This window comes from Salmo trutta, chromosome 4 (assembly GCF_901001165.1).
Source record: "Salmo trutta chromosome 4, fSalTru1.1, whole genome shotgun sequence".
In the NCBI taxonomy this organism is placed as follows: Eukaryota; Metazoa; Chordata; class Actinopteri; order Salmoniformes; family Salmonidae; genus Salmo; species Salmo trutta.
In genome coordinates this window covers 23,076,265-23,100,507 of record NC_042960.1, presented here as the reverse complement: position 1 = coordinate 23,100,507, position 24,243 = coordinate 23,076,265, and the positions used below count along the sequence as shown (strand labels likewise).

The window sequence follows — 24,243 nt, the reverse complement described above, 5'->3', positions numbered from 1 at the left end:
TACATGATGTATTGTTTTTCCAACTTCATCCATGGCTAATTTAGGAAAGGGACCACTTTAGCTAGCCATCCACCTGAGGACAACAACACAAGATGCAACAAGTCAAGTTGTTTCTGTCAATGAAGTATGCTCTCAATGCAATTTGATTGGAGTGAGGACAAATCCAAAATGGCTTCCCCCTTAAACTTTTTTTTGGTGTGCCAGGACCATTCACATTTGAGCTCGTTCAGTTCAGCTCGAGACTGATTGGCTATTACCTGTTTTTTTTAAAGAAAGGAAAAATGTTTGCTGGCTTCCATTACATGCAATGCTAGGGGTGGCAACAATGTCATAGTCTTTTGGACCAGACAGCATCAGATAGATGGCCTACACATACAGAGGTGCTCTTGTGAATGTAAGGAAAATTATGAAACCCAGAGAGACAAAATATAAATATAATTGTATATTTTTTTTCTTGGTCATTCTTGGGGGAGGCCTGGCTTCCCTTGGCAACCATGAATACACGCCACTGTCAATAATGCCACGTTCAAAACAACTCGAATTCTGAATTGGGAAATCTCTGACTTCAGTGCGTTCCAGGCAACTGGGAACTCTGGAGAAAAAAATCGAGTTCTGACAAAAAAAATCGTTTGAGCGTCCATCAAACTCGGAATCCCAAGTCGGAAACTCGGGCATCTTTCTATAGCCCCGACTTCCCGACCTGAAAATCACCGACGTCATGGTTTGACCTCGTTTTTTCCGAGTTGTCTTGAAAGCACCGTTAAAGTAGGCGGTGCAAGTAGTAGAAGGTTCTGGAAGTTCATCGCCAGGACGAGGGGTTGTTATAAGTTGAACAAGGTCCTTTCTCTCAACGGCCGTCTATTGTAACAGGTAGCTAACCACAATTTAATGGTGTTTTCATTCTGCAAAAAAAGTAATGTTCCTAATTGGTATAGTAATAAACTACTAGCTAAGCTACTACTATCAGTTAGCTAGGTCGTGGATAGCTGGCCAGCTAACGTTAGCCTAGCTAGCTACCAAACCTGGGTAAGTTACTTAGCTGGCTAGCTAACTTAACGTTGTCATGTTGGATACGGGTAACTAGCTAGATGGGTCTCTGTCCTTTAAGCGTTTAGTAATAATGTAACGTTAGCTAGCCCGCGTTAAAGACGTAGCTAACGTTCGACGCTAGCTAGCGCTTCTAGTATTGTTAACGTTACGGTCTAACCATGAGGACTTTATATTTCATATCAGAAAAATAACGCTAATAGTAAAATGTTAAATTGATACACACCATTCTATAGGGTTCCCACAAGCCCATATATATATATCCATGTTACAGCGCTTGTTTACAGACAGAAGACAGTGGACTAACGTTATCTGTGCTAATTAATGTTAGCTATCTGCGTCTGAGTGAACACCTACACCTTCAGTGTAAACTGAAGACAAACGCCACAAATGTGTCGCAGAAAAATACTATCATCTGCAACTGTTAAACCCGGTTAAAACAGTGCACAGTAATTGTGTATTTAGCATTTGTGAGGTTGATATGAAAGTACAGGGATTTATATTTCTAGAACCGTAACGCAATTGAGAATCGATTCACGTTTATTTGGTTGTTTTGGCTTCCAGAGCCCTTTAAACCTAACATGAAATATACTTTAACTAATAAGTAGATATAGCTTGCTTTGTAGTAGGACACCCCTCTGGTCTGTTTAGCATGTGTTCTCAGAAGTCTCACGATGTTGAGCTTCTGGGTTCAGAAAGTCAGATGTTAAGAGCTAACCCCTCATGTTGAAAATATGTTGCTATTCACCAACTTTGTTGTTTCTAATGCTATCTGATTGGGATATTTATATCATGAAGTTGCAGTGGTGGGGAACTTATCATACCAATAAGTGGTTTCAAATGCAAATAGAATGTCATTAGTGCTGAGCGATTAACAACTATTGACCAACTTCGGTTCAATTATTTGATTTCCATTTCATACATTTTTTTTCTCTGAGTGCAATGCTCAGTTTCTTTTAGATCAGATCAAGCGCGAACTGTTCCCAACAGGCCATTGGGCGCCTACTTGTCCGGTCAGAGACGGAGAGGGATAGAGCAGTTGCTTCGTGTGGTATCTCTACCTGAAAATACATAATCTAAGATTTGATAGTTGGTGTTCAGCAGTCGTAAAGTATGCCATATTTATTTTGAAGAACTACTAAAATAAGGATTTTTGTAAGACGGTATAGCCCCCCCAAATAAAAAAAATCTATCAATGTTTTTATTTTTTTATAATCAAACTATTACTGAACCGACCTCAAAGCACATCGCTCCGCACTATATGTCATACAGGACGAGAAACTGACACTTGTGTGAACAGCATTTTCTTTCTTCTGCAGACTGTAACCAACAACAATGGTGAAGGAAACCGGCTTTTATGACATGTTGGGTGTTAAGCCCAATGCCACACCAGATGAGCTGAAAAAGGCTTATCGTAAGCTGGCCTTGAAATACCACCCTGACAAGAACCCTACTGAAGGGGAGAAAGTGAGTGGAAGTATTCAGGAAACCACTTTGTGTCCATGATGGTCAGAGTTTATTTTTGTTGTACCACCTTTATCTTTCTGAGCTGTGTATGTTATAAACAATGTAAAACTCCTATGAATAGGTTCTGATTTATGACCAGTGGTTGAGTGGAGATAGGTTATTTATGCCAGTGTACTGGAGTTAAGAGGTACAGTAAGCTCACTCCACAGCTAGCTTGAAATTTCGTAGATGGATCTATACAATTGGTTCCTTTTATATAGCTCAAATGTTTTTTCACATTATCGAGCGGGTGGTCACGTGTGTTGGCAAGGTAGAGGACTCTGGTTCAAGCCCAGTCAGAGGCAAGTTCAGAGGGAGCGATGTATGCTAATCCAGCACATTGATGCCGGTTATGTCAGGTTATTTTTAAGAGATGAATATGGAAAATACATCAATTGTTTCTACAGTTCTGTCAGAAAATTCTAGTAAGTTTAATATTTGAGTGCTAGTTGAGATTTCTACAAGTAGTTGTTTTTGTACTCTGAGAATTGATCGCGTTGGGCAAGTAACTGAAAGGTTGCTGGATTGAATCCCCGAGCTGACAAGGTAAAAATCTGTCATTCTGCCCCTGAGCAAGGCAGTTAACCCACTGTTTCCCGGATGTCGATTAAGGCAGCCCCCGCACCTCTCTGATTCAGAGGGGTTGGGTTAAATGCGGAAGACACATTTCAGTTGTACAACTGACTATCCCCCTTTCATTCAGTTTTTTTCTTCCCAGTTTAAGCAGATATCTCAGGCATATGAGGTGCTGTCAGACTCCCAGAAGAGAGAGGTGTATGACCGGGGAGGGGAGAAGGCAATAAAAGGAGGGGGCAGCGGAGGTGGCGGGGGTTTTGGATCCCCCATGGACATCTTTGACATGTTCTTTGGAGGAGGTGGCCGACTGCACCGGGAGAGGAGAGGTAAAACAAAATGAAGTACAGAGACAAATATTACCTTCCACAGAAGACTTCAAAATCTGGCCTTTGGTTTTCTGTGGTTCTTCTTAACTTCTCTATAGCTAATGCTTTGCCCCAATGTGCTCTCAACCTAGGAAAGAATGTGGTTCATCAGCTCACAGTCTCTTTGGAAGACCTCTTCAATGGCGCCACGAGGAAACTTGCTGTCCAGAAGAATGTTATTTGCGAGCGATGTGAAGGTGCTACATTACTACACATGTTACATTGTTGGTTAACATTGGTCTTGATCAGTCCCTTATTAAAAGGGACGGATGAAAATGACCAGTGTGGTAACCCTAAAGTCATCAGGTTGAATAGCCCTGTGTGTTCATGCATGGATTGGATGTAATTTTTTGTTTTTTTAAAACCTTTTCACATTATGAAGGGTAAAACATTTTTGAGATATCGTACAATGCCCAAACTGTATTGTTTGGTTCCATTTTTGTTGCTCTGACTATAAAATACGTACATAGATGTTCTTGCTTACTCCAATTACATTTATACAGCGGATCATTAAGCCACAGAATCGCTATCTGTTGACTAGCATTTACCGCCCTGTCAAATGCAGCATGTGGCGTTCTGTTTAACGGTGATGTAATGAGAGTTACTGCTGCAAACGACTGGGGTGATGTGGACTGACATGGCTATGGTTTGGGGTAGGTCGCGGGGGAAGGAAGGGCGCGGTGGAGATGTGCATGTCCTGTCACGGCACGGGCATGCAGGTGCGCCTCCACCAGCTGGGGCCAGGCATGGTGCAGCAGGTGTCCACCGTGTGCGGGGGTTGCCAGGGCCAGGGCCAGCGTATCAGCCACAAGGACCGCTGCAAGGCCTGCAGTGGACGGAAGATTCTGCGGCATAAGAAGATCCTAGAGGTCCACATTGACAAAGGTGAGGCGGTTGATTAGTTGTCCATCAATTTAAGTCTTTCCACAACTCACAATTGATATTAACTTATTCATAGTTAATATATACAATAAATTAAAATGTTCTACCCTGAATGTTATTTTTTTGCTATGAGGTCCAACAGTTTGACTCGTTTGATTTGTGTGGAGTACAAATTGTCAAGAGCATAGACTCTGCCTAAATTGTTCACTATGTTTGTGTAGTGACGTGGGGGGTTGGGGGTGGGTTAAGCATGTTGACACGGGATGCGCCATGTCCCTGGGCCCTGTTGACACCGTTACCTGACAGACCAAGCTGCCTGTGGATGGGAATGCTAGCAGAGTGACTGCCAATTTAACAGGTAAAAGTGTGAAGATTTTCTTTCTCCATTTTGAGGATATAGGAGGTTTTAGATGTTTGTCCATTTAACCAGAGTTTTGGATGTCTGTTATGTGATATAACCTACATTTTCTTCACTTCTGGTCCTGGAGAGCTACACGGCTAATACATCTGATTCATGTAGTCAAAATCTTGATTAGTTGGATCAGTATTTCTAGAGCTGGGCAGAGACTAAGGCACGCAACACACTGCAGTCTTCTGGGACCAGGAATGAAGAGTATTGTGATATAAGATCGTATAGTGAGTGACATATCAGTGCCTGATTCACATTATTACAGGGCCAACCAAAACATACAGTGTGCTGGCTCAAATATGTCCTTTTCAAATTGTCCTTTCCAAAACATTTCCAGGATCATGTAGACTGTTTTGTCCACTGTGTGTGCGTGCATGCAGTGCATTCGGAAAGTGTTCAGACCCCTTGACTGTCCACATTTTGTTACGTTACAGTCTTATTCTAAAATGGATTAAATTAAACAACCAACCAAATACTAATTGAGTGTGTCAACTTCTGACCCACTGGGAATGTGATGAAAGAATTAAAAGCTGAAAAAAACTGACATTTCACATTCTTAAAATAAAGTGGTGATCCTAACTGACCTAAAACGGAATTTTTACTAGGATTTAAATGTCAGGAATTGTGAACTCAGTTTAAATGTATTTGGCTAAGGTGTATGCAAACTTCAACTGTATGTAAATGTTATTTTTATTTTTAATACATATACAAAGATTTCTAAACCTGTTTTTGCTTTGTCATTATGGGATAGTGTAGTTTTGTTTCCTCAACAATGTAATACATTTTAGAATAAGGCTGTAACGTAACAAAATGGGTAAAGAGTCAAGGTCTGAATACTTTCCGAATGCACTGTACGTACACACACACAGCTAAAATGGCAGTTCTGCCACTTTTCAACCTCCTATTCATTTTTCTCCAGCACCATATCAGTGTCTACCAACAGGTAACTGCCAGAATAAAGGGAAACACTTGAGTAAATGAGGGATTGTGTATTGAAATTAAAACATCCCATCATGCTTAGGGTCAGTATAAAAATTCCCATTTGCACAATATTTTGCCTGCCATGGCTAGCAAAGATCTGACTTTTTAAAAGATGGGTCTCAAAGGAGCATAGGGGGATTTTAAATGTGTCAATCATCAGATCTCAATAAAATGGAGCATTTGGAGATTCTGGAGCGGTGCCTGAGATGGCGTTGCCGCCACCATTAACAAAACAACAATTTATGGAAAAATGGTCTGGAACTCTAGCTCTCCAAAAGAGTTCCAGACACTTGTAGAATCTATGCCAAGGTGCGTTGAAGCTGTTCTGGCGGCTCTTTAAAAAAACATTGCATTTTTTTAGTAGTTGTGTGAAAATGGTGCCTTCCTATGATCTCTAGTTAAAAATATAGAAGTTTAAAAAAAAATGCTTCTGTGACATTGCAGGAAGGATTACAAGTAATACAAACATTGATTTTCAAAACCTACAAGTTTCTATACTGAAGCAAATGGTAGTGTGTGTGTACTGTGAGTTCTGTGGTTGGTTTATCCCCTACTCTTTTGGCGCTGGTTGTCCAAGGCAACAGTCAGGGAAAGTTGGTTTGGTCCTACTCACAGGGCTTTTTCACAGAAACTCAGCAAAAAAGAGGTCTTCTCACTGTCAACTGCATTTATTTTCAGCATACTTACACGGAACCCAAACTGGCTGCGCGTGTGCACCATCGTGCATAAATGTATTTTGTCCCCCCACACCAAACGCGATCACGACTTTGTCCTGGGATATAAACATTGAGTTATTTTACCTGCAATGCACAGGGTCCTCCGCCAATTAATCCACACACACAAAATGGTCAACCGAATCGTTTCTAGTCATCTCCCTTCCTTCCAGGCTTTTACTTCTCTTGACTTTATATTGCGATTGGCAACTTTCATAAATTAGGTGCATTACCGCCACCGACCTCGTTCGTTTTTCAGTCACCCACGTGGGTATAACCAATGAGGAGCTGGAACGTGGGTACCTGCTTCTATAAACCAATGAGGAGATGGGAGAGGCAGGACTTGCAGCACGATCTGCGTCACAAATAGAACTGACTTCTATTTTGGCCCTTGGCAACCAGACGCTTGTTGGCGTGCGTATAATAATATAGATTTAAAAATGTATTTTGCAACCCACGCGAGCGGTGTAGTCAGCCTGTTAATGTGTAAATATTTGTATGACCTAAAGATTCAACAACTGAGACACAAACTGAACAAGTTCCACAGACATGTGACTAACAGAAATTGAATAATGTGTCCCTGAACAAAGGGGGGGTCAAAATCAAAAGTAACAGCCAGTATCTGGTGTAGCCACTAGCTGCATTAAGTACTGCAGTGCATCTCCTACTCATGGGCTGCACCAGATTTGGCCGTTCTTGCTGTGAGATGTTACCCCACTCTTCCACCAAGGCACCTGCAAGTTCCCGGACATTTCTGGGGGGAATGGCCCTAGCCCTCACTCTCCGATCCAACAGGTCCCAGATGTGCTTAATGGGATTGAGATCCAGGCTCTTTGCTGGCCATGGCAGAACACTGACATTCCTGTTTTGCAGGATATCGTGCACAGAACGAGCAGTATGGCTGGTGGAACTGTCATGCTGGAGGGTCATGTCAGGATGCGCCTGCAGGAAGGGTACCACATGAGGGAGGAGGATGTCTTCCCTGTAATGCGCAGTGTTGAGATTGCCTGCAATGACAACTAACTCAGTCGATGATGCTGTGACACACCGCCCCAGTCCATGACGGACCCTCCACCTCCAAATCAATCCCACTCCAGAGTACAGGCCTCAGTGTAACGCTCATTCCTTCGACGATAGACGCGAATCCGACCATCACCCCTGGTGAGACAAAACCGTGACTCGTCAGTGAAGAGCACTTTTTGCCAGTCCTGTCTGGTACAGCGACGGTGGGTTTGTGCGGTGAGGCAGGTCCTTGTCAGGTGAGGACCTGCCTTACAACAGGCCTACAAGCCCTCAGTCCAGCCTCTCTCAGCCTATTGCGGACAGTCTGAGCACTGGAGGGAGGGTGCGTTCCTGGTGTAACTTGGGCAGTTGTTGTTGCCATCCTGTACCTGTCCCGCAGGTGTGAGGTACGGATCCTGTGCAGGTGTTGTTACACGTGGTCTGCCACTGCAAGGATGATCAGCTGTCTGTCCTGTCTCCCTGTAGCGCTGTTTTAGGCGTCTCACAGTATGGACATTGCGATTTATTGCCCTGGCAACATCTGCAGTCCTTATGCCTCCTTGCAGCATGCCTAAGGCACGTTCACGCAGCTGAGCAGGGACCCTGGATGTCTTTCTTTTGGTGTTTTTCAGAGTCAGTAGAAAGGCCTCTAGTATCCTTACTTTTCATAACTGTGACCTTAATTGCCTATCATCTGTAAGCTGTTTAACTTAACGACTGTTCCACAGGTGCATGTTCATTGTTTATTGAACAAGCATGGGAAACAGTGTTTAAACACTTTACAATGAAAATCTGAAGTTATTTGGATTTTTACTAATTATCTTTGAAAGACAGGGTCCTGAAAAAGGGACATTCCTTTTTTTGCTGAGTTTATGAATTTGGTACCCTGGAGCGTTTTCTTGAATTCTAAAAAATAAGGTTTGCTTTGACAAGAATGGAAATGAACAGATTCTGGATATAATTTCTAACTAAATTTCATGTGACTAGTACTACTGCATTATCTCTGGACCAGGATAGTGTGGATCTGGTTACCGAATGCTCTAGGATCCAAATCATCTAGGGATATGTGAAAATGCCCTAAATGTTCCCTAAGGCATGGTTGCGTGTGAACGCCGTTACCAGAATTCTGATCAGTCTTTTCTTAATACAGTTTAATATGGACCAGTTGAGTTAAATGAATCCTAAATTGTTGCAGGTATGAAGGATGGGCAGAAGCTAGTTTTCCACGGGGAGGGAGATCAGGAGCCAGGACTAGAGCCTGGTGACATCATCATTGTCCTGGATCAGAGAGTCCATCCCGTCTTCACCAGGTAAAAGATGAAACCTCTCATGCCTGTTCTTATTCACTACCTTCCTCTACCCTATGTCTGTCACATTGTCTGATTGGACCAACAAATGTGTTTGTGCACATATGTGGCAGTTCCAATGTTCCACATGAGACCTTTTATATTCAGTATTGGATTGGTCTGTATTCTGTACTAGCCTATAGACTCCTTTCTGTGTTTGCAAACATTGCTTTTGAGGGCGACGCACGGAAGTTGGTGGGGGAGTTCTTATAGAAGGCCAGCAAAAACAAATAGCTCTTTACATGTTGCTTATGAGTGCTTTTCACACTACTTTTGGATTATAATTGGGTTTTAAGGCTCGTATGAATGTCCTACTTAATGCAAATCAACAGCATTATACTTAAACATTTCAACCAGTAAAATGGCTCTTCGGCTAGTTTTTGCTACAGCCTATATCAATGAGCGTTAGCATTCTAGCTAACAACTGCTGCATCAAAGTTATTTAGCTAAAATCAAAACCAAATATAATCTTAGCAACTGTTCAAGCAAGAATCAAAATATCATTGTAAACGTATGAGAACCCAAAGGTAATAAAAGTTGTATGTTACTGTGTACTGGAAAAAGGTCTATATATCTAAGGCATGTAGCAAAACGAAAATTTGCCCAATTTCTGAACTGAATGGAAATTAATTTTCAACAAAAAAAATCCCCATTTGAGAGGCAATCACTTTTCAGTTCCTGAATTGAAATGCAATTGATCGCAGCCCGGTTGGCTTTGGTTGGTATTGACTGTGCTCTATTCTACAGGCAAGGGGAAAATCTGATCATGACTATGGAGCTGCAGCTGGTGGAGGCCCTGTGTGGTTTCCAGAAGCCTTGTCAAACTCTGGACAACCGAAGCCTCCTCATCACCTGCCACCCAGGTACACTTCCTAGATTATTTCACTTAACATAAACCTTGTACAACACTGTACATTTTTTTTTAATGCATTTAAAAAAGAAAAAATGTTATTGTGGTGTTGCACGGTATACTGGTACCATCGTATTATAACGGTACCAAAACGTCATGATACTTATACCATCATTTTAGAATACCGTAGTACCGTTTCATATGATGCTACCAATAAAAAACGTACCCGATTTTAATCTGGTTACTACTCCTGCCCAGTAACTAGAATATGCATATAATTAGTAGATTTGGATAGAAAACACTCTAAAGTTTCTAAAACTGTTTGAATGGTGTCTGTGAGTATAACAAAACTCATATGGCAGGCCAAAACCTGAGAAGATTCCATACAGGAAGTGCCCTGTCTGACAATTTGATGTCTTTCTGTTGCATCTCTATCGAAAATACAGCATCTGTGCTGTAACGTGACACTTTCTAAGGCTCCCATTGGCCCTCTAAAGCCGCCAGAAAGTGGAATGGGGTGTCTGCTGTCTCTGGGCGAAGAACAGCAGGAGAATTTGTGAGTGGTCAGCCTGGGGACAGTGACACTGGAGATGCGCTTTCATGAGAATTCTCAATTTTTTTCTTTCAGCCTTTGAATGAATACAACGTTGCCCGGTTGGAATGTTATCGCTATTTTACGAGAAAAATAGCATACAAATTGATTTTAAAGTGTTTGACATGCTTCTAAGTACGGTAATGGAATATTTTGATTGTCACAAAATGCGCTCGCGCGTCACCTTTCGGATAGTGACCTGAACGCACGAACAAAACGGAGCTATTTGAATATAACTATGAATTATTTGGAACCAAAACAGCATTTGTTGTTGAAGTAGAAGTCCTGGGAGTGCATTCTGACAAAGAACAGCAAAGGTAATCCAATTTTCCTAATAGTAATTCTGAGTTTAGGTTGTCCCAAACTTGGTGGGTGTCAAAATAGCTAGCCATGATGGCCGGGCTATGTACTCAGAATATTGCAAAATGTGCTTTCGCCGAAAAGCTATTTTAAAATCTGACACCGCGATTGCATAAAGGAGTTCTGTATCTATAATTCTTAAAATAATTTATGTATTTTGTCAACGTTTATCATGAGTAATTTAGTAAATTCACCGGAAGTTTGCGGTGGGTATGCTAGTTCTGAATATCACATGCTAATGTAAAAAGCTGTTTTTTGATATAAATATGAACTTGATTGAACAAAACATGCATGTATTGTATAACATAATGTCCTAGGAGTGTCATCTGATGAAGATCATCAAAGGTTAGTGCTGCATTTAGCTGTGGTTTTGGTTTTTGTGACATAGATGCTTGCTTTGAAAATGGCTGTGTGATTATTTTTGGCAGGGTACTCTCCTGACATAATCTAATGTTTTGCTTTCGCTGTAAAGCCTTTTTGAAATCGGACAGTGTGGTTAGATTAACGAGAGTCTTGTCTTTTTAAAATGGTGTAAAATATGTTTTAGAAATTGAAGTTATAGCATTTTTGAGGTATTTGTATTTCGTGCCACGCGATTCCACTGGCTGTTGACTAGGGTGGGACGCTAGCCCAGGGAAGTTAAAATAAGTGTTCATTCAGTATTGTTGTAATTATCATTATTACATATCTATATATATCGGTCGATTAATCGGTATCGGCTTTAAAAAGTCATAATCGGTCAACCTCTACTTTTTATAGCCCGGCTACTGTTGTGAAAATCCCTCACCTTGCAATGTATTCGATGCTTAAGTACCCTAAAGTGTTACATTTCGATCTTAAAACAGCAATATGGTATTTCTTCAAGATCTTTATGCTTTCGTTAATAAAGTAACGAGAAAAAATACATTTAAAATGCGGATGTTTATATTAACTACATTTTAGTCGCACTTCCACCCAGCTCCACAACCACAGGTAAAACCTTGCTGGGACAACAAATACATTGATCATATCATCAATTTCTCTAGCCAAACATCTTGATGGCCTTGACCAGTTCATCTTTGCCTGGCAGAGTTATGGATAAATGTATTCAGTTATTGCCGAACAAGTTCGATCGGGTTTAAATCAGGAGACCTACATGTAGAGAAATACTTTTAGCTATACTGTAGGCCTACCGAAGGTGTTGTAGCTCTTTTTTCTTATTTTTATTTAACCTTAAAGGTCTACTTACTCTGCTGGCGTCTTGACCCAGTTTATGCCCTCATTTGCAATGCAAACCCTGGCGGCAGTGTGTTTTGGTCATTGTCTGCATTTGGAAAAGAAAAAAAGACATTTAGCCTAACAGCTAAAATTAGGTACAATAATAGAAATAGAAATAGGCCTAAACGTAACAAAATATTGCTATAATCCTACCTTGAAAGAAACAGTATGTACCCAGGTTTACCTTTCTGACATAGGGTCCAGCATATCTCTTTATGATTTCTTCAAGGAAATCTCGAAACGATGCCTGAAAAAGGAGGCAACAATGAATTATTGTGAAACACATAACAGTCCGTGAGGGGTAGGCTGCAATATTTTATGTACCTTTTGCTTTGTAATTGGTCAAACTGACCATCAAATATAGGCCTGGTCCCTGGTGAGAAATTGCCCCCCACACATGGAGTTTGAGCGGATGCTTGGGACTCGGCTTACTTGATCTTCATTTTTTTTCTTTAGCAATTTTGAGCAAATTGATGATTCGTCTGTGAAGATGACATTATTGAATGTCTCGCCAGCTTTGATCCATGCCTGGGCCTGCAGGACGCAAAGTTCTTTGTTTGTCAGATGAATCATTGGGTCGAAACTATAGAGCAGTACAAACAAGCCAACACACATGGTTAATGTTCTGATAATTAAAAATAAATATATGAAACATTTCTTACCGAGCCTTTCCATAAGTCCACGCAAGTTTCTTCAACTGTCTGACTGTAATTAGAGCGATGTTGATGGCGTGCCATGATGCCAGGATTAGTTTGCCTTTGCCGATCGCGCATCATCTTCATGAATATAAGCAAGTGATGTCTGCTAAATAATCAACTTAGGTTTCTCCAGAAAGAAATAATTCTAAATAACAAACTGGCTTTATTTACAAATTAGTGAGAATGTCTCACCCCATGTTCAAGAATTGCCTTTTTCTCGCTCACTCTAGGTTAAATGAAAACAGAATCTCCAAAATATTGTTACTTTTTAAACAAAGCAATTATTTATTAATTTAGAATTATATAAAAGCTCCGTAGGATCTGTGAGAATATCTAACGGAAAATGCCCCTTAGATATTAATTTAGTCCTCCAATCCTCTAAATGTAATTATTGGCGGAGAGTCACGTCATTGAAAATAATAATTTTCGATATGCTGTAAGCCTGAAATGAGTCTCACTAGTGTTGAGTAATGTGCTGTTAAATTGTGTACATCTTATTTGAACACCATATTGAAGTTAGAAGCAAAAGCCTAGAACTATTTTAGCAGGCAAGCATGGGGACTGGTCTTGATAAATCAATGAGATTTTTATTTTCATTTAATCTCCGTTTGGGTATTGGTTAGACAATAATTAGAGATTTTAGGGTGCAGAAATGTTATGCTCTTAGTGTAACCTTTTATTTAACTAGGCAAATCAGTTAAGAACAAATTCTTATTTACAAGGACAGCCTGCTCCTTCCTCCTGTTGTACAGCACAATATTTTCCATTCCCTGAAACCCTGAGTCTTTTGTTTTTTTCTGAATAGAAACGCCATAATATTAAGTCAAATTTCTTAATCAATATACACTGCTCAAAAAAATAAAGGGAACACTTAAACAACACAATGTAACTCCAAGTCAATCACACTTCTGTGAAATCAAACTGTCCACTTAGGAAGCAACACTGACAAATTTCACATGCTGTTGTGCAAATGGAATAGACAACAAGTGGAAATTATAGGCAATTAGCAAGACACCCCCAATAAAGGAGTGGTTCTGCAGGTGGGGACCACAGACCACTTCTCAGTTCCTATGCTTCCTGGCAGATGTTTTGGTCACTTTTGAATGCTGGCGGTGCTTTCACTCTAGTGGTAGCATGAGACGGAGTCTACAACCCACACAAGTGGCTCAGGTAGTGTAGCTCATCCAGGATGGCACATCAATGCAAGCTGTGGCAAGAAGGTTTGCTGTGTCTGTCAGCGTAGTGTCCAGAGCATGGAGGCGCTACCAGGAGACAGGCCAGTACATCAGGAGATGTGGAGGAGGCCGTAGGAGGGCTACAACCCAGCAGCAGGACCGCTACCTCCGCCTTTGTGCAAGGAGGAGCAGGAGAAGCACTGCCAGAGCCCTGCAAAATGACCTCCAGCAGGCCACAAATGTGCATGTGTCTGCTCAAACGATCAGAAACAGACTCCGTGAGGGTGGTATGAGGGCCCGACGTCCACAGGTGGGGGTTGTGCTTACAGCCCAACACCGTGCAGGAGGTTTGGCATTTGCCAGAGAACACCAAGATTGGCAAATTCGCCACTGGCGCCCTGTGCTCTTCACAGATGAAAGCAGGTTCACACTGAGCACGTGACAGACGTGACAGAGTCTGGAGACGCCGTGGAGAACGTTCTGCTGCCTGCAACATCCTCCAGCATGACCGGTTTGGCGATGGGTCAGTCATGGTGTAGGGTGGCATTTCTTTGGGGGGCCGCACAGCCCTCCATGTGCTCGCCAGAGGTAGCCTGACTGCCATTAGGTACCGAGATGAGATCCTCAGACCCCTTGTGAGACCATATGCTGGTGCGGTTGGCCCTGGGTTCCTCCTAATGCAAGACAATGCTAGACCTCATGTGGCTGGAGTGTGTCAGCAGTTCCTGCAAGAGGAAGGCATTGATGCTATGGACTGGCCCGCCCGTTCCCCAGACCTGAATCCAATTGAGCACATCTGGGACATCATGTCTCGCTCCATCCACCAACGCCACGTTGCACCACAGACTGTCCAGGAGTTGGCAGATGCTTTAGTCCAGGTCTGGGAGGAGATCCCTCAGGAGACCATCCGCCACCTCATCAGGAGCATGCCCAGGCGTTGTACTGAGGTCATACAGGCACGTGGAGGCCACACACACTACTGAGCCTCATTTTGACTTGTTTTAAGGACATTACATCAAAGTTGGATCAGCCTGTAGTGTGGTTTTCCACTTTAATTGTGAGTGTGATTCCAAATCCAGACCTCCATGGGTTGATAAATTGGATTTCCATTGATTATTTTTGTGATTTTGTTGTCAGCACATTCAACTATGTAAAGAAAAAAGTATTTAATAAGATTTTCATTCATTCAGATCTAGGATGTTATTTTAGTGTTCCCTTTATTTTTTTGAGCAGTGTACAATGTTATTACAAAAAAGGTTTTAAATTCTCTAATGCCAATACAGAAGACTATCAAATGCTTCTCAATGATGCCCTCTGGTGGTCAAACTAGCAGTAACTTGCATTACCAGAAAAAATGGCTGACAAATAGATAACGTGCCACAGAATACTGCAGCAGCCCCAAGGTGTGCTGCAGTATGACAACTTTTAAAGGAGGAACCACTGTAGGTCTAAGCAAATTTGCTTGGCACAGGAAGAATGGAAAATGCTTTGCTACTCATGAGATGTGCTTCAAAGGTAGGATTCATATAGGCCTAATTTAAGCCTTAATGGTGCTCCATTAACCTCCAATGTAAGTAAATGTAATATACGTAATCCCCAAAAGTAATTCTTTATCATGAGGGCCATAAACAATAACTAGTAATGCTGCATACTCAACTCTGTAAATTGATTTGCTCATTCACCGGAAGTTTTGGGAGGCAAAACATTTCTGAACATTACACGCCAATGTAAAATGGGGTTTTTGGATATAAATATGAGCTTTATCGAGCAAAACATGCATGTATTGTGTAACATGAAGTCCTATGAGTGTCATCTGATGATCATCAAAGGTTAGTGATGAATTTTAGCTGTATTTCTGGTTTTTGTGATGCCTTTCCTTGCTTGGAAAATGGCTGTGGGTTTTCTTGTTTACGTGCTGTCCTAACATAATCTAATATTATGCTTTCGCCGTAAAGCCTTTTTGAAATCGGACACTGTGGTTGGATTAAGGAGAATTTTATCTTTAAAATGGTGTATAATAGTTGTATGTTTGAGAAATTTGAATTATGAGATTTTTGTTGTTTTTGAAATTGCCTCCCTGCAATTTCACTGGCTGTTGAATAGTGTGTCCCAGCTACCCCAGAGAGGTTAATCCAACCACAGTGTCCGATTTCAAAAAGGCTTTACGGCGAAAGCACCTTTCATGATTGTTAGGTCAACACCTAGTCACAAAAAAACACAGCCATTTTCCAAGCCAAAGTGAGGATTCACAAAAAGAAGAAATAGAGAGAAAATGAATCACTAACCTTTGATCTTCATCAGATAGCACTCATAGGACTTCATGTTACATGTATGTTTTGCTCGATAAAGTTCATATTTATATCCAAAAGCCCCATTTTACATTGGCATGTAATGTTTTGCCTTCAAAACTTCCGGTGAATGAGCACATCAATTTACAGAAATACTCATCATAAACGTTGATAAAATAAACAACTTGTATTCAAAGAATTAAAGAAACTTGTCCTTAATGCAACTGCTGTGTCAGATTTCAAAAAAGCTTTACGGCGAAAGCACATTTCGCAATAATCTGAGTACGGCGCTCAGAAAACAACAGCAAACAATATAGAAACCCGCCATGTTGGAGCCAACAAAAGAAATAGCATTATAAACATCACTTACCTTTGCTGATCTTCGTCGGAATGCACTCCCAGGAATCCCAGTTCCACAAGAAATGTTAGTTTTGTTCGATAAAGTTCATATTTATGTCCAAATACCTCCTTTTTGTTCGCGTTTAGTACACTAATCCAAACAGGCATGGCACGACCGAAACGTTCAGACGAAAGTCCCCAAAGTTCCATTACAGTTCGTAGAAACATGTCAAACAATGTATAGAATCAATCTTTAGGATGTTTTTATCGTAAATCAGCAATAATATTCCAACCGGACAAATCCTTTGTCTTCAGAGAGGAAAAACAACTGAGCTCGAGCTGTCGGCCACGCGCGTCAATGAGCTAATGGCACTCTTCCAGACACCTGGCTCAAATGGCTCTTACTCCCATCATATTCACAGAAGCCTCAAACAAGGTTCTAAAGACTGTTGACATCTAGTGGAAGCCTTAGGAAGTGCAAAATGACCCCACAGACACTAGTTTGGATAGGTTAAGGCTTGAAAAACTACAAGCCTCAGATTTCCACACTTCCTGGTTGGATTCTTTTCTCAGGTTTTTGCCTGACATGAGTTCTGCTATACTCACAGACATCATTCAAACAGTTTTAGAAACTTCAGTGTTTTCTATCCAAATCTACTAATAATATGCATATCTTAGCTTCTCGGCCTGAGTAGCAAGCAGTTTACTCTGGGCACGTCAGTCATCCAAGCTACTCAATACTGCCACCCAGCCATAAGAAGTTAACACATTCTTATTTTCAATGACTGCCTAGGAACAGTGCCTTGTTCAGGGGCAGAGCGACAGATTTTTACCTTGTTAGCTCAGGGATTCGATCTCGAAACCTTTCGGTTACTAGTCCAACGCTCTAACCACTAGGCTACCTGCCACCCCAAAAGAGAACAAAAGTATGAAATGTTTTGACAACTGTGAAATGAGGCTTTAAATTACTTATTGTTTCTAAATATAGTGTAATCAATTTATAAAACGCCCAACTGAGATTTCTCCTTCCTTATAACTGTAAAATGGGGCTACTGAGTGGCACAGCGGTGTAAGGCACTGCATCTCAGTGCTAGAGGCGTCACTACAGACACCCTGGTTCGAATCCAGGCTGTATCACAACCGGCCGTGATTGGGAGTCCCATAGGGCGGTGCGCAATTGGCCCAGGATCGTCCGGGTTTGGTCGCTGTAGGACGTCATTGTAAATAAGAATTTGTTCTTAACCTCTCTGGGGGTGTGGGATGCTACCGTCCCACCTGGCCAATATCAGTGAAATTGCAGAGCGCCAAATTCAAAAACAGAAATACTCATAAAAATTTATGAAACATACAAGTGTTATACATCAGTTTATAGAATAACTTCATGTTTACTTCTATGGGCTACGTGGGACGCTAGCGTGAAATATCAGGGCGGCAAATTCAAAACAAAATCTCATAATTCAAATTTCTCAAACATACAACTATTTTACACCATTTTAAAGATAGACTTGTCCTTAATCCAACCACATTGTCCGATTCAAAAAGGCTTTACGGCGAAAGCAAAGTTAGATTATGTTAGGACAGAGCGTCAACAAGAAAAACCACACAGCCATTTTCCAAGCAGGAGAGGCGTCACAAAAACCAGAAATACAGCTAAAATTAAGCACTAACCTTTGACGATCTTCATCAGATGACACTCCTAGGACTCAATGTTACACAATACATGTATGTTTTGTTCGATAAAGTTCATATTTATATCCAAAAACCCCATTTTACATTGGCGCGTGATGTTCAGAAAATATAAACGTTGATAAAATATTAAACTGTTATTCAAAGAATTATAGATAAACATCTCCTTAATGCAACCGCTGTGTCAGATTTTCAAAAAAGCTTAATGGGGAAAGCACACTTTGCAATAATCTGAGTACTGCGCTCAGAAAACCAAACCAGCAATACAGATACCTGCCATTTTGGAGTCATCTAAAATCATAAATAGCATTATAAATATTCACGTACCTTTGCTCTTCATCAGAATGCACTCAGGAATCCCAGGTCCACAATAAATGTTGTTTTGTTCAATAAAGTCCATAATTTATGTCCAAATACCTCCTTGTTGTTTGCGCATTCAGTAAGCTACTCCAAATGTAAGAAGTGCGCCGAAAATTTCACGACCAAGTCAAAAAAAGTTATATTTACGTTCGTAGAAACATGTCAAACGTTGTATAGCATCAATCTTTAGGGCCTTTTTAACATAGCTTCAATAATATTCCAACCGGACGATTCCAATGTCTTGAAAAATGTTATGGAACACAGCTACCTCATCACGTAAACGCGCGCCACAAAATTCATGTAATTTTCTGAGTCACCAACTTCCCAGCCTTCTTGTTCGCTCTCTGTTTACTGCAAAAGCCTGCAACAAGGTTCTAAAGACTTTTGACATCTAGTGGAAGCCTTAGGAAGTGCAAAATGAACCCTAAGTCACTGTGTTAGATAGGTAATGACTTGAAAAGACTACATAAATCAGATTTCCCACTTCCTGGTTGGATTTTTCTCAGGTTTTTGCCTGCCATATGAGTTCTGTTATACTCAGACATCATTCAAACAGTTTTAGAAACTTCAGTGTTTTCTATCCAAATCTACCAATTATATGCATATCCTATCTTCTGGACCTGAGTAGCAGGCAGTTTACTTTGGGCACGCTTTTGATCCAAAATTCTGAATGCTGCCTACCCTGGTGAGGTGAACTGACTTGCCTAGTTAAATAAATAAAAAATACACATTTGTATATGTAGTGTTAGAATGTAGAAAATATGCAAAGGTCTTTCTTGATCAAAATGTCCGCCCTCATTGCTGTGAACATCTGGCTAGGAACTCGCCTTTCATCTCTCATTAATCTTGTCTGTCTGTTTTTTGTTTAAAATCTCCCAGTCACGCAATTATTTTAGATTACTGGCTATAAATCGCTCTGAATGTGCTACAGCAATGAAACCATTCTCCTGCTGTGTTACGATTTTAGGCATAGGGTGTTAGCCACTAACAACGTTAAACACTATGACGTAGGGTTCAGCCATGAGTTGATGGACAGTCTGAAGAGCGAATGAAATCATAGGAAGGACGTCCCAGCTTCAAGTGGTGTCAGATTTCACATCCTGATTCACACAGGCAACAGACATACCCCTTCCTGTGTCCGTAAGAATGCTTAATACTTGCCATTTCGATCTATGGTGTCCACCGATCGATTTCAACGAAAATGTCTGTCGGTACCAGAACCACGTAAAGTCCCCTGTTTAGGGGACCTACATCTTAAATTCTGTTTGTTGCCTAATGTTTTTAAAGTTGGGAGTAGTGTGCGTATGTGTTTTGGGGGAGAGAGGTGTGTGTTTGAGAGAGAGATCTGGAGGGAGAGTTAGTTAACTGAAACGTAAAGATTTCATGCAGTGTTTTCCCCTTACTGCCACAATGACATTGTAATGGTGCCGGAGGGGATGGCTGCTGTTTTTATGGGCTCCTAACCAACTGTGCTATTTCATTTTTTTCCTGCATTTTTGTAACTTGTTTTGTACATAAAGTTGCTGCTACCGCCTCTTATGACTGAAAATATCTTCTGGACATCAGCACAGCGATTACTCACCTTGTATTGGACGAAGAGGTCGACGCAAAGGATATACTGCTCTCCGCAGACCAGGCCCAAATCCCTGTCATTTGCGTGAAAAGGCAGAGATACAGAGGGAGAAGGTTGGGGTGCCTCATAAGGATTCGTAGGCGAGTGAGTAAATAGTCATTGCCAACGTACAATCGCTGGAAAACAAACTTGATGATCTACGGTCGAGACCATCCTATCAACGGGACATTAACTGTAAAATCTTATGTTTCACCGAGTTGTGGCTGAACGACAACACGGATAATGTAGAGCTGGCTGGGTTTTCCGTGCATCGGCAGGACCGAGCAGCTACGTCTGGTAAGACGAGGGGTGAGGTTGTGTATATTTGTCAATAACAGCTGGTGCACGAGGTCTTAGTATTAAAGAAGTCTCGAGGTATTACTTGCCTGAGGTAGGGTACCTCATGATAGGCGGTAGACCACACTTTCTACCAAGAGTTCTCATCTATATTCATAGCCGTCTATGATACTTGGCTTAGTAAAATGTTGGTATCATGACAGCACTAGTTGATAGCTTCTTAAAATATTTTTTACCTTCGCAGGGGAATTGATCAAACCTGGCGACAAGAAGTGTGTCCTGAATGAGGGGATGCCCATGCACCGCCGGCCGTTTGAAAAGGGACGCCTCATTATCCTCTTTTCGGTATGTTCTGTAAAACACACACCTTTCAATGTGTTCCACCATTCAGGACTTGATACTGTAGTTCAATATCTATCTTTGTATTTATTCTGAAAAATATAAACATAACATATAAAGTGTTGGTCCCATGTTTCATGAGCTGAAATAAAAGTTCTCAGAAATGTTCCTAATGCACAAAAAGCTTGATTCTCTCACATGTGCACAAATTTGTTTACATTCCTGTTAGTGAGCATTTCTCCTTTGCCATGATAATCCATCCATCCTGACAGGTGTGACATATCAAGAAGCCTGATCATTACACAGGTGCACCTTGTTCTGGGGACAATATAAGGCCACTAAAATATGCAGTTTTGTCACAACACAATGCCACAGATTGGCATGGTGACTGCAGGAATGTCCACCAAAGCTGTTGCCAGAGAATTTAAAGTTATTTTCTCTACCATAAGCCACCTCCAACGTCGTCGTAGAGTGTGGCAGTACTTCCGACTGGCCTCACAACCGCAGACCAGGTGTAACCACGCCAGCCCAGGACCACCTCATCTGGCTTCTTCACATGCGGGATCGTCTGATACCAGCCACCCGGACAGCTGATGAAACTGGGTTTGCACAGCTGAAGAATTTCTGCACACACTGTCAGAAGCCGTCTCGGGGAAGCTCATCCTTTACGTGCTCGTCATCCTCACCGATGTCTCGTAACTGACTTCAGTGGGCAAATGTTCACCATCAATCACCACTGGCACGCTGGAGATATGTGCTCTTCACAGATCAATCCCGGTTTCAACTGTACTGGGCAGATGGCACAGTGTGTATGTGTTGTGTGGGTAAGCGGTTTGCTGATGTCAATGTTGTGAACATAGTGCCCCATGGTGGCGGTAGGGTTATGGTATGGGAAGTCATAAGCTACATACAACGAACACAATTGCATTTTATCGCTCACAATTTGAATGCACAGAGATACTGTGACGAGATCCTGAGGCCCATTGTCCTGCCATTCATCTACCGCCATCACCTCATGTTTCAGCACGTTAATGCATGGCCCCATGTTGCAAGAATTTGTACACAATTCCTGGAAGCTGAAAATGTCCGTTCTTCCATGGCCTGCATACTCACCGGACATGTCACACATTGAGCACATTTGAATGCGCCGGATCAACATTTACGACAGCGCGTTCCAGTTCCCGCCAACATCCAGCAACTTCACACAGCCATTGAAGAGGAGTGGGACTGCATTCCACTGGTCACAATCAATAGCCTGATCAACTGTATGCGAAGATGTCATGCGGCATGAGGCAAGTGGTGGTCACACCAGATACTGACTGATTCTAATCCACGCCCCTACTTAAAATTATTTTTTTTAAGGTATCTGTATTTAGTCATGTGAAATCTATATTTCTATGGACTGATTTCCTTATGAAATGTAACTCAGTAAAATCTTTAAAATTGTTGCTTGTTGCGTTCATATTTTTGAGTTGTGTGTGTGTGTATATATATTGGGAAATAGTGTCCTAATTCGGCCGTGACCCCCACAGGACGGCGCACAATTGGCCCAGCGCCGTCCGGGGGAGGGTTTGGACGGTGGGGCTTGCCTTGGCTCATCGTGTCCTAGCGCCTCCTTGCGCCTGCAAGCTGACTCTGGTCGGTCGTCAGTCGAACAGTGTTTCCTCCGACACATTGGTGTGGCTGACATTTGGGTCAAGCAAACAGTGTAGGTGGCCAGGTGGGACATATTTCGGAGGACGCATGACTCGACCTTCACTTCTCCCAAGCCCATTGAGGGATAAGCAGAGGGACCTAATTCAGGGAGAAAACAGGGTCTGGTTAGTACGGAGATGGTAGACCATCTGGGAATACCAGGTGCCTTAAGCTAAAAAATATATATATATAAAAAAAGTAAATGGTCTCATTCATTCCCTCAGTTAAAATGTATTAAATTGATTGATTAACTACTGCTGCAGACTACTGCTGTTTTATTAAACCACTGGAGACTTAAAGTCAACCATAACAACCTTATGACCAGTGGCCATTTTGTAGTAGCACTTTTATTGTCATTATGTAATTGACACTAAAGTCTGCACTGTGTAACTCGTAACGTGTTTGCTTTACGGTTTCAGTTGGTTCTTAATTTCATGACTTTCTAAAGAAAAAGTTTCGGCCTAGAAATGATACCCATTTTCTTTTTGCCAAAGGTGGTATTCCCCGAGGCCAACTTCCTCCCAAAGCACAAGCTGAAGGAGCTAGAGCACTACCTTCCTGCCAAGAGGGAGGCAGAGCAGCCCGAGAGCATGGACGACGACCTCTACATATACGCCGACCTGGAGGACTGCGACCCGGCCAGAGTAAGACGCAGCCAATACCATTACATGGAAGAGGATGACTACCCGTCCGCTGGCGGGGTCCAGTGCCAGACCTCGTAAGACCCCGTCACATCACTCCAACCCCAAAACTCCATGGTCCAGCCCCCTCTGGAAACGTGCACAAACCGCATCTTACATTTTATTCTCTTAACTTACAATGCTAACTGTGGTGCCGAAGCGGTCCTTTGGGCTGGATACCTGGATCTACGTTCCAAGGTGACTCGGCTGTCTTTGTTGGATCGTGTGCCTGAGTGGAGGAAATGGATTTCTGGGTAAGTTCCTTAGAGGACCAGAAATGAAGATTCTGAGATTTTGGAAGCGCTATGGATGCTGTCACTGATTATTTTTCTTTTAATATATATATATATATAAAGTTAGATTTTTATGGTGTTTGATTTGTAAATTAGCAGGTTTTGAGCACCCTCTGTCTGCTTTGGTGTCACGGTTAGTACCGTTGGTGATTTTTGTGGTGTCCAAAGGTCACGAGAAAGAAAATAGTTGGAAGCTATAATTCATGTTGCCTAATTGAATCCTCACAGCGATGAACCATATAGGCCTATTTCCATATTGTTCAATTTTTGAATAATTTAATGTTTTTGTATACCACATCAGCGTAGTTGGAAGATACTTGCCAATTATTACACCAACGTTTTTGTTTAATTCATTTTTAATAATGATGTAATGATGCATGTTATCTACATTTCATAAAATGCATATTGACCTTTTGTGGTAGTTCATCTGTAGGATTCAATTGAATTCTATCTGCTGTAGTATGGTATACTTCGCTATGTTCAACTGATGAAAAAAAGTTATTTACCCCATTTTTACTATCAAGAGGTCTGTTTTAATTCCTCCATTCTTCATGGGAATTAGTCAAACTGTAAATAAACTTTCAATAGACCTCAAGAAGTTCTGCTACTGGTATCTATGTGCTGTGACTGTCGTACTTGTTTTGGGATTAAAATAAACTTAATGGCTAGTCTTCTACTGCCAAATTGAAATTATTTAACTCTTGAAGTCTCATACCTTTTACCTCAGTGAATGGTGTGCTTGTTGTGAAGCCAAAGGGCGCAATGTTCCAGCGTTCGGAGAAAAATCACAGTAAACGCTGCATACAGTGCATTTGGAAAGTATTCAGACCCTTTGAGTTTTTTCCACATTTTGTTACGTTACAGCCTTATTCTGAAATATATATAGATGTTTTAT

General features: G+C 41.5%; 1 protein-coding gene across 1 annotated transcript; it reads left to right on the top strand.

Moving 5' to 3' along the window:
* The first annotated feature begins 605 nt into the window (after positions 1 to 605).
* LOC115192083 (dnaJ homolog subfamily A member 1) lies at positions 606 to 24,041 on the top strand. Its single transcript, XM_029750202.1, has 9 exons — positions 606 to 870; positions 2,367 to 2,514; positions 3,272 to 3,455; positions 3,587 to 3,691; positions 4,152 to 4,379; positions 8,677 to 8,791; positions 9,575 to 9,690; positions 20,586 to 20,686; positions 22,870 to 24,041. Exons 2-9 carry the CDS (start codon positions 2,383 to 2,385, stop codon positions 23,095 to 23,097), a joined length of 1,209 nt encoding a protein of 402 aa, XP_029606062.1. The 5' UTR covers positions 606 to 870; positions 2,367 to 2,382; the 3' UTR covers positions 23,098 to 24,041.
* Positions 24,042 to 24,243: the final 202 nt, after the last annotated feature.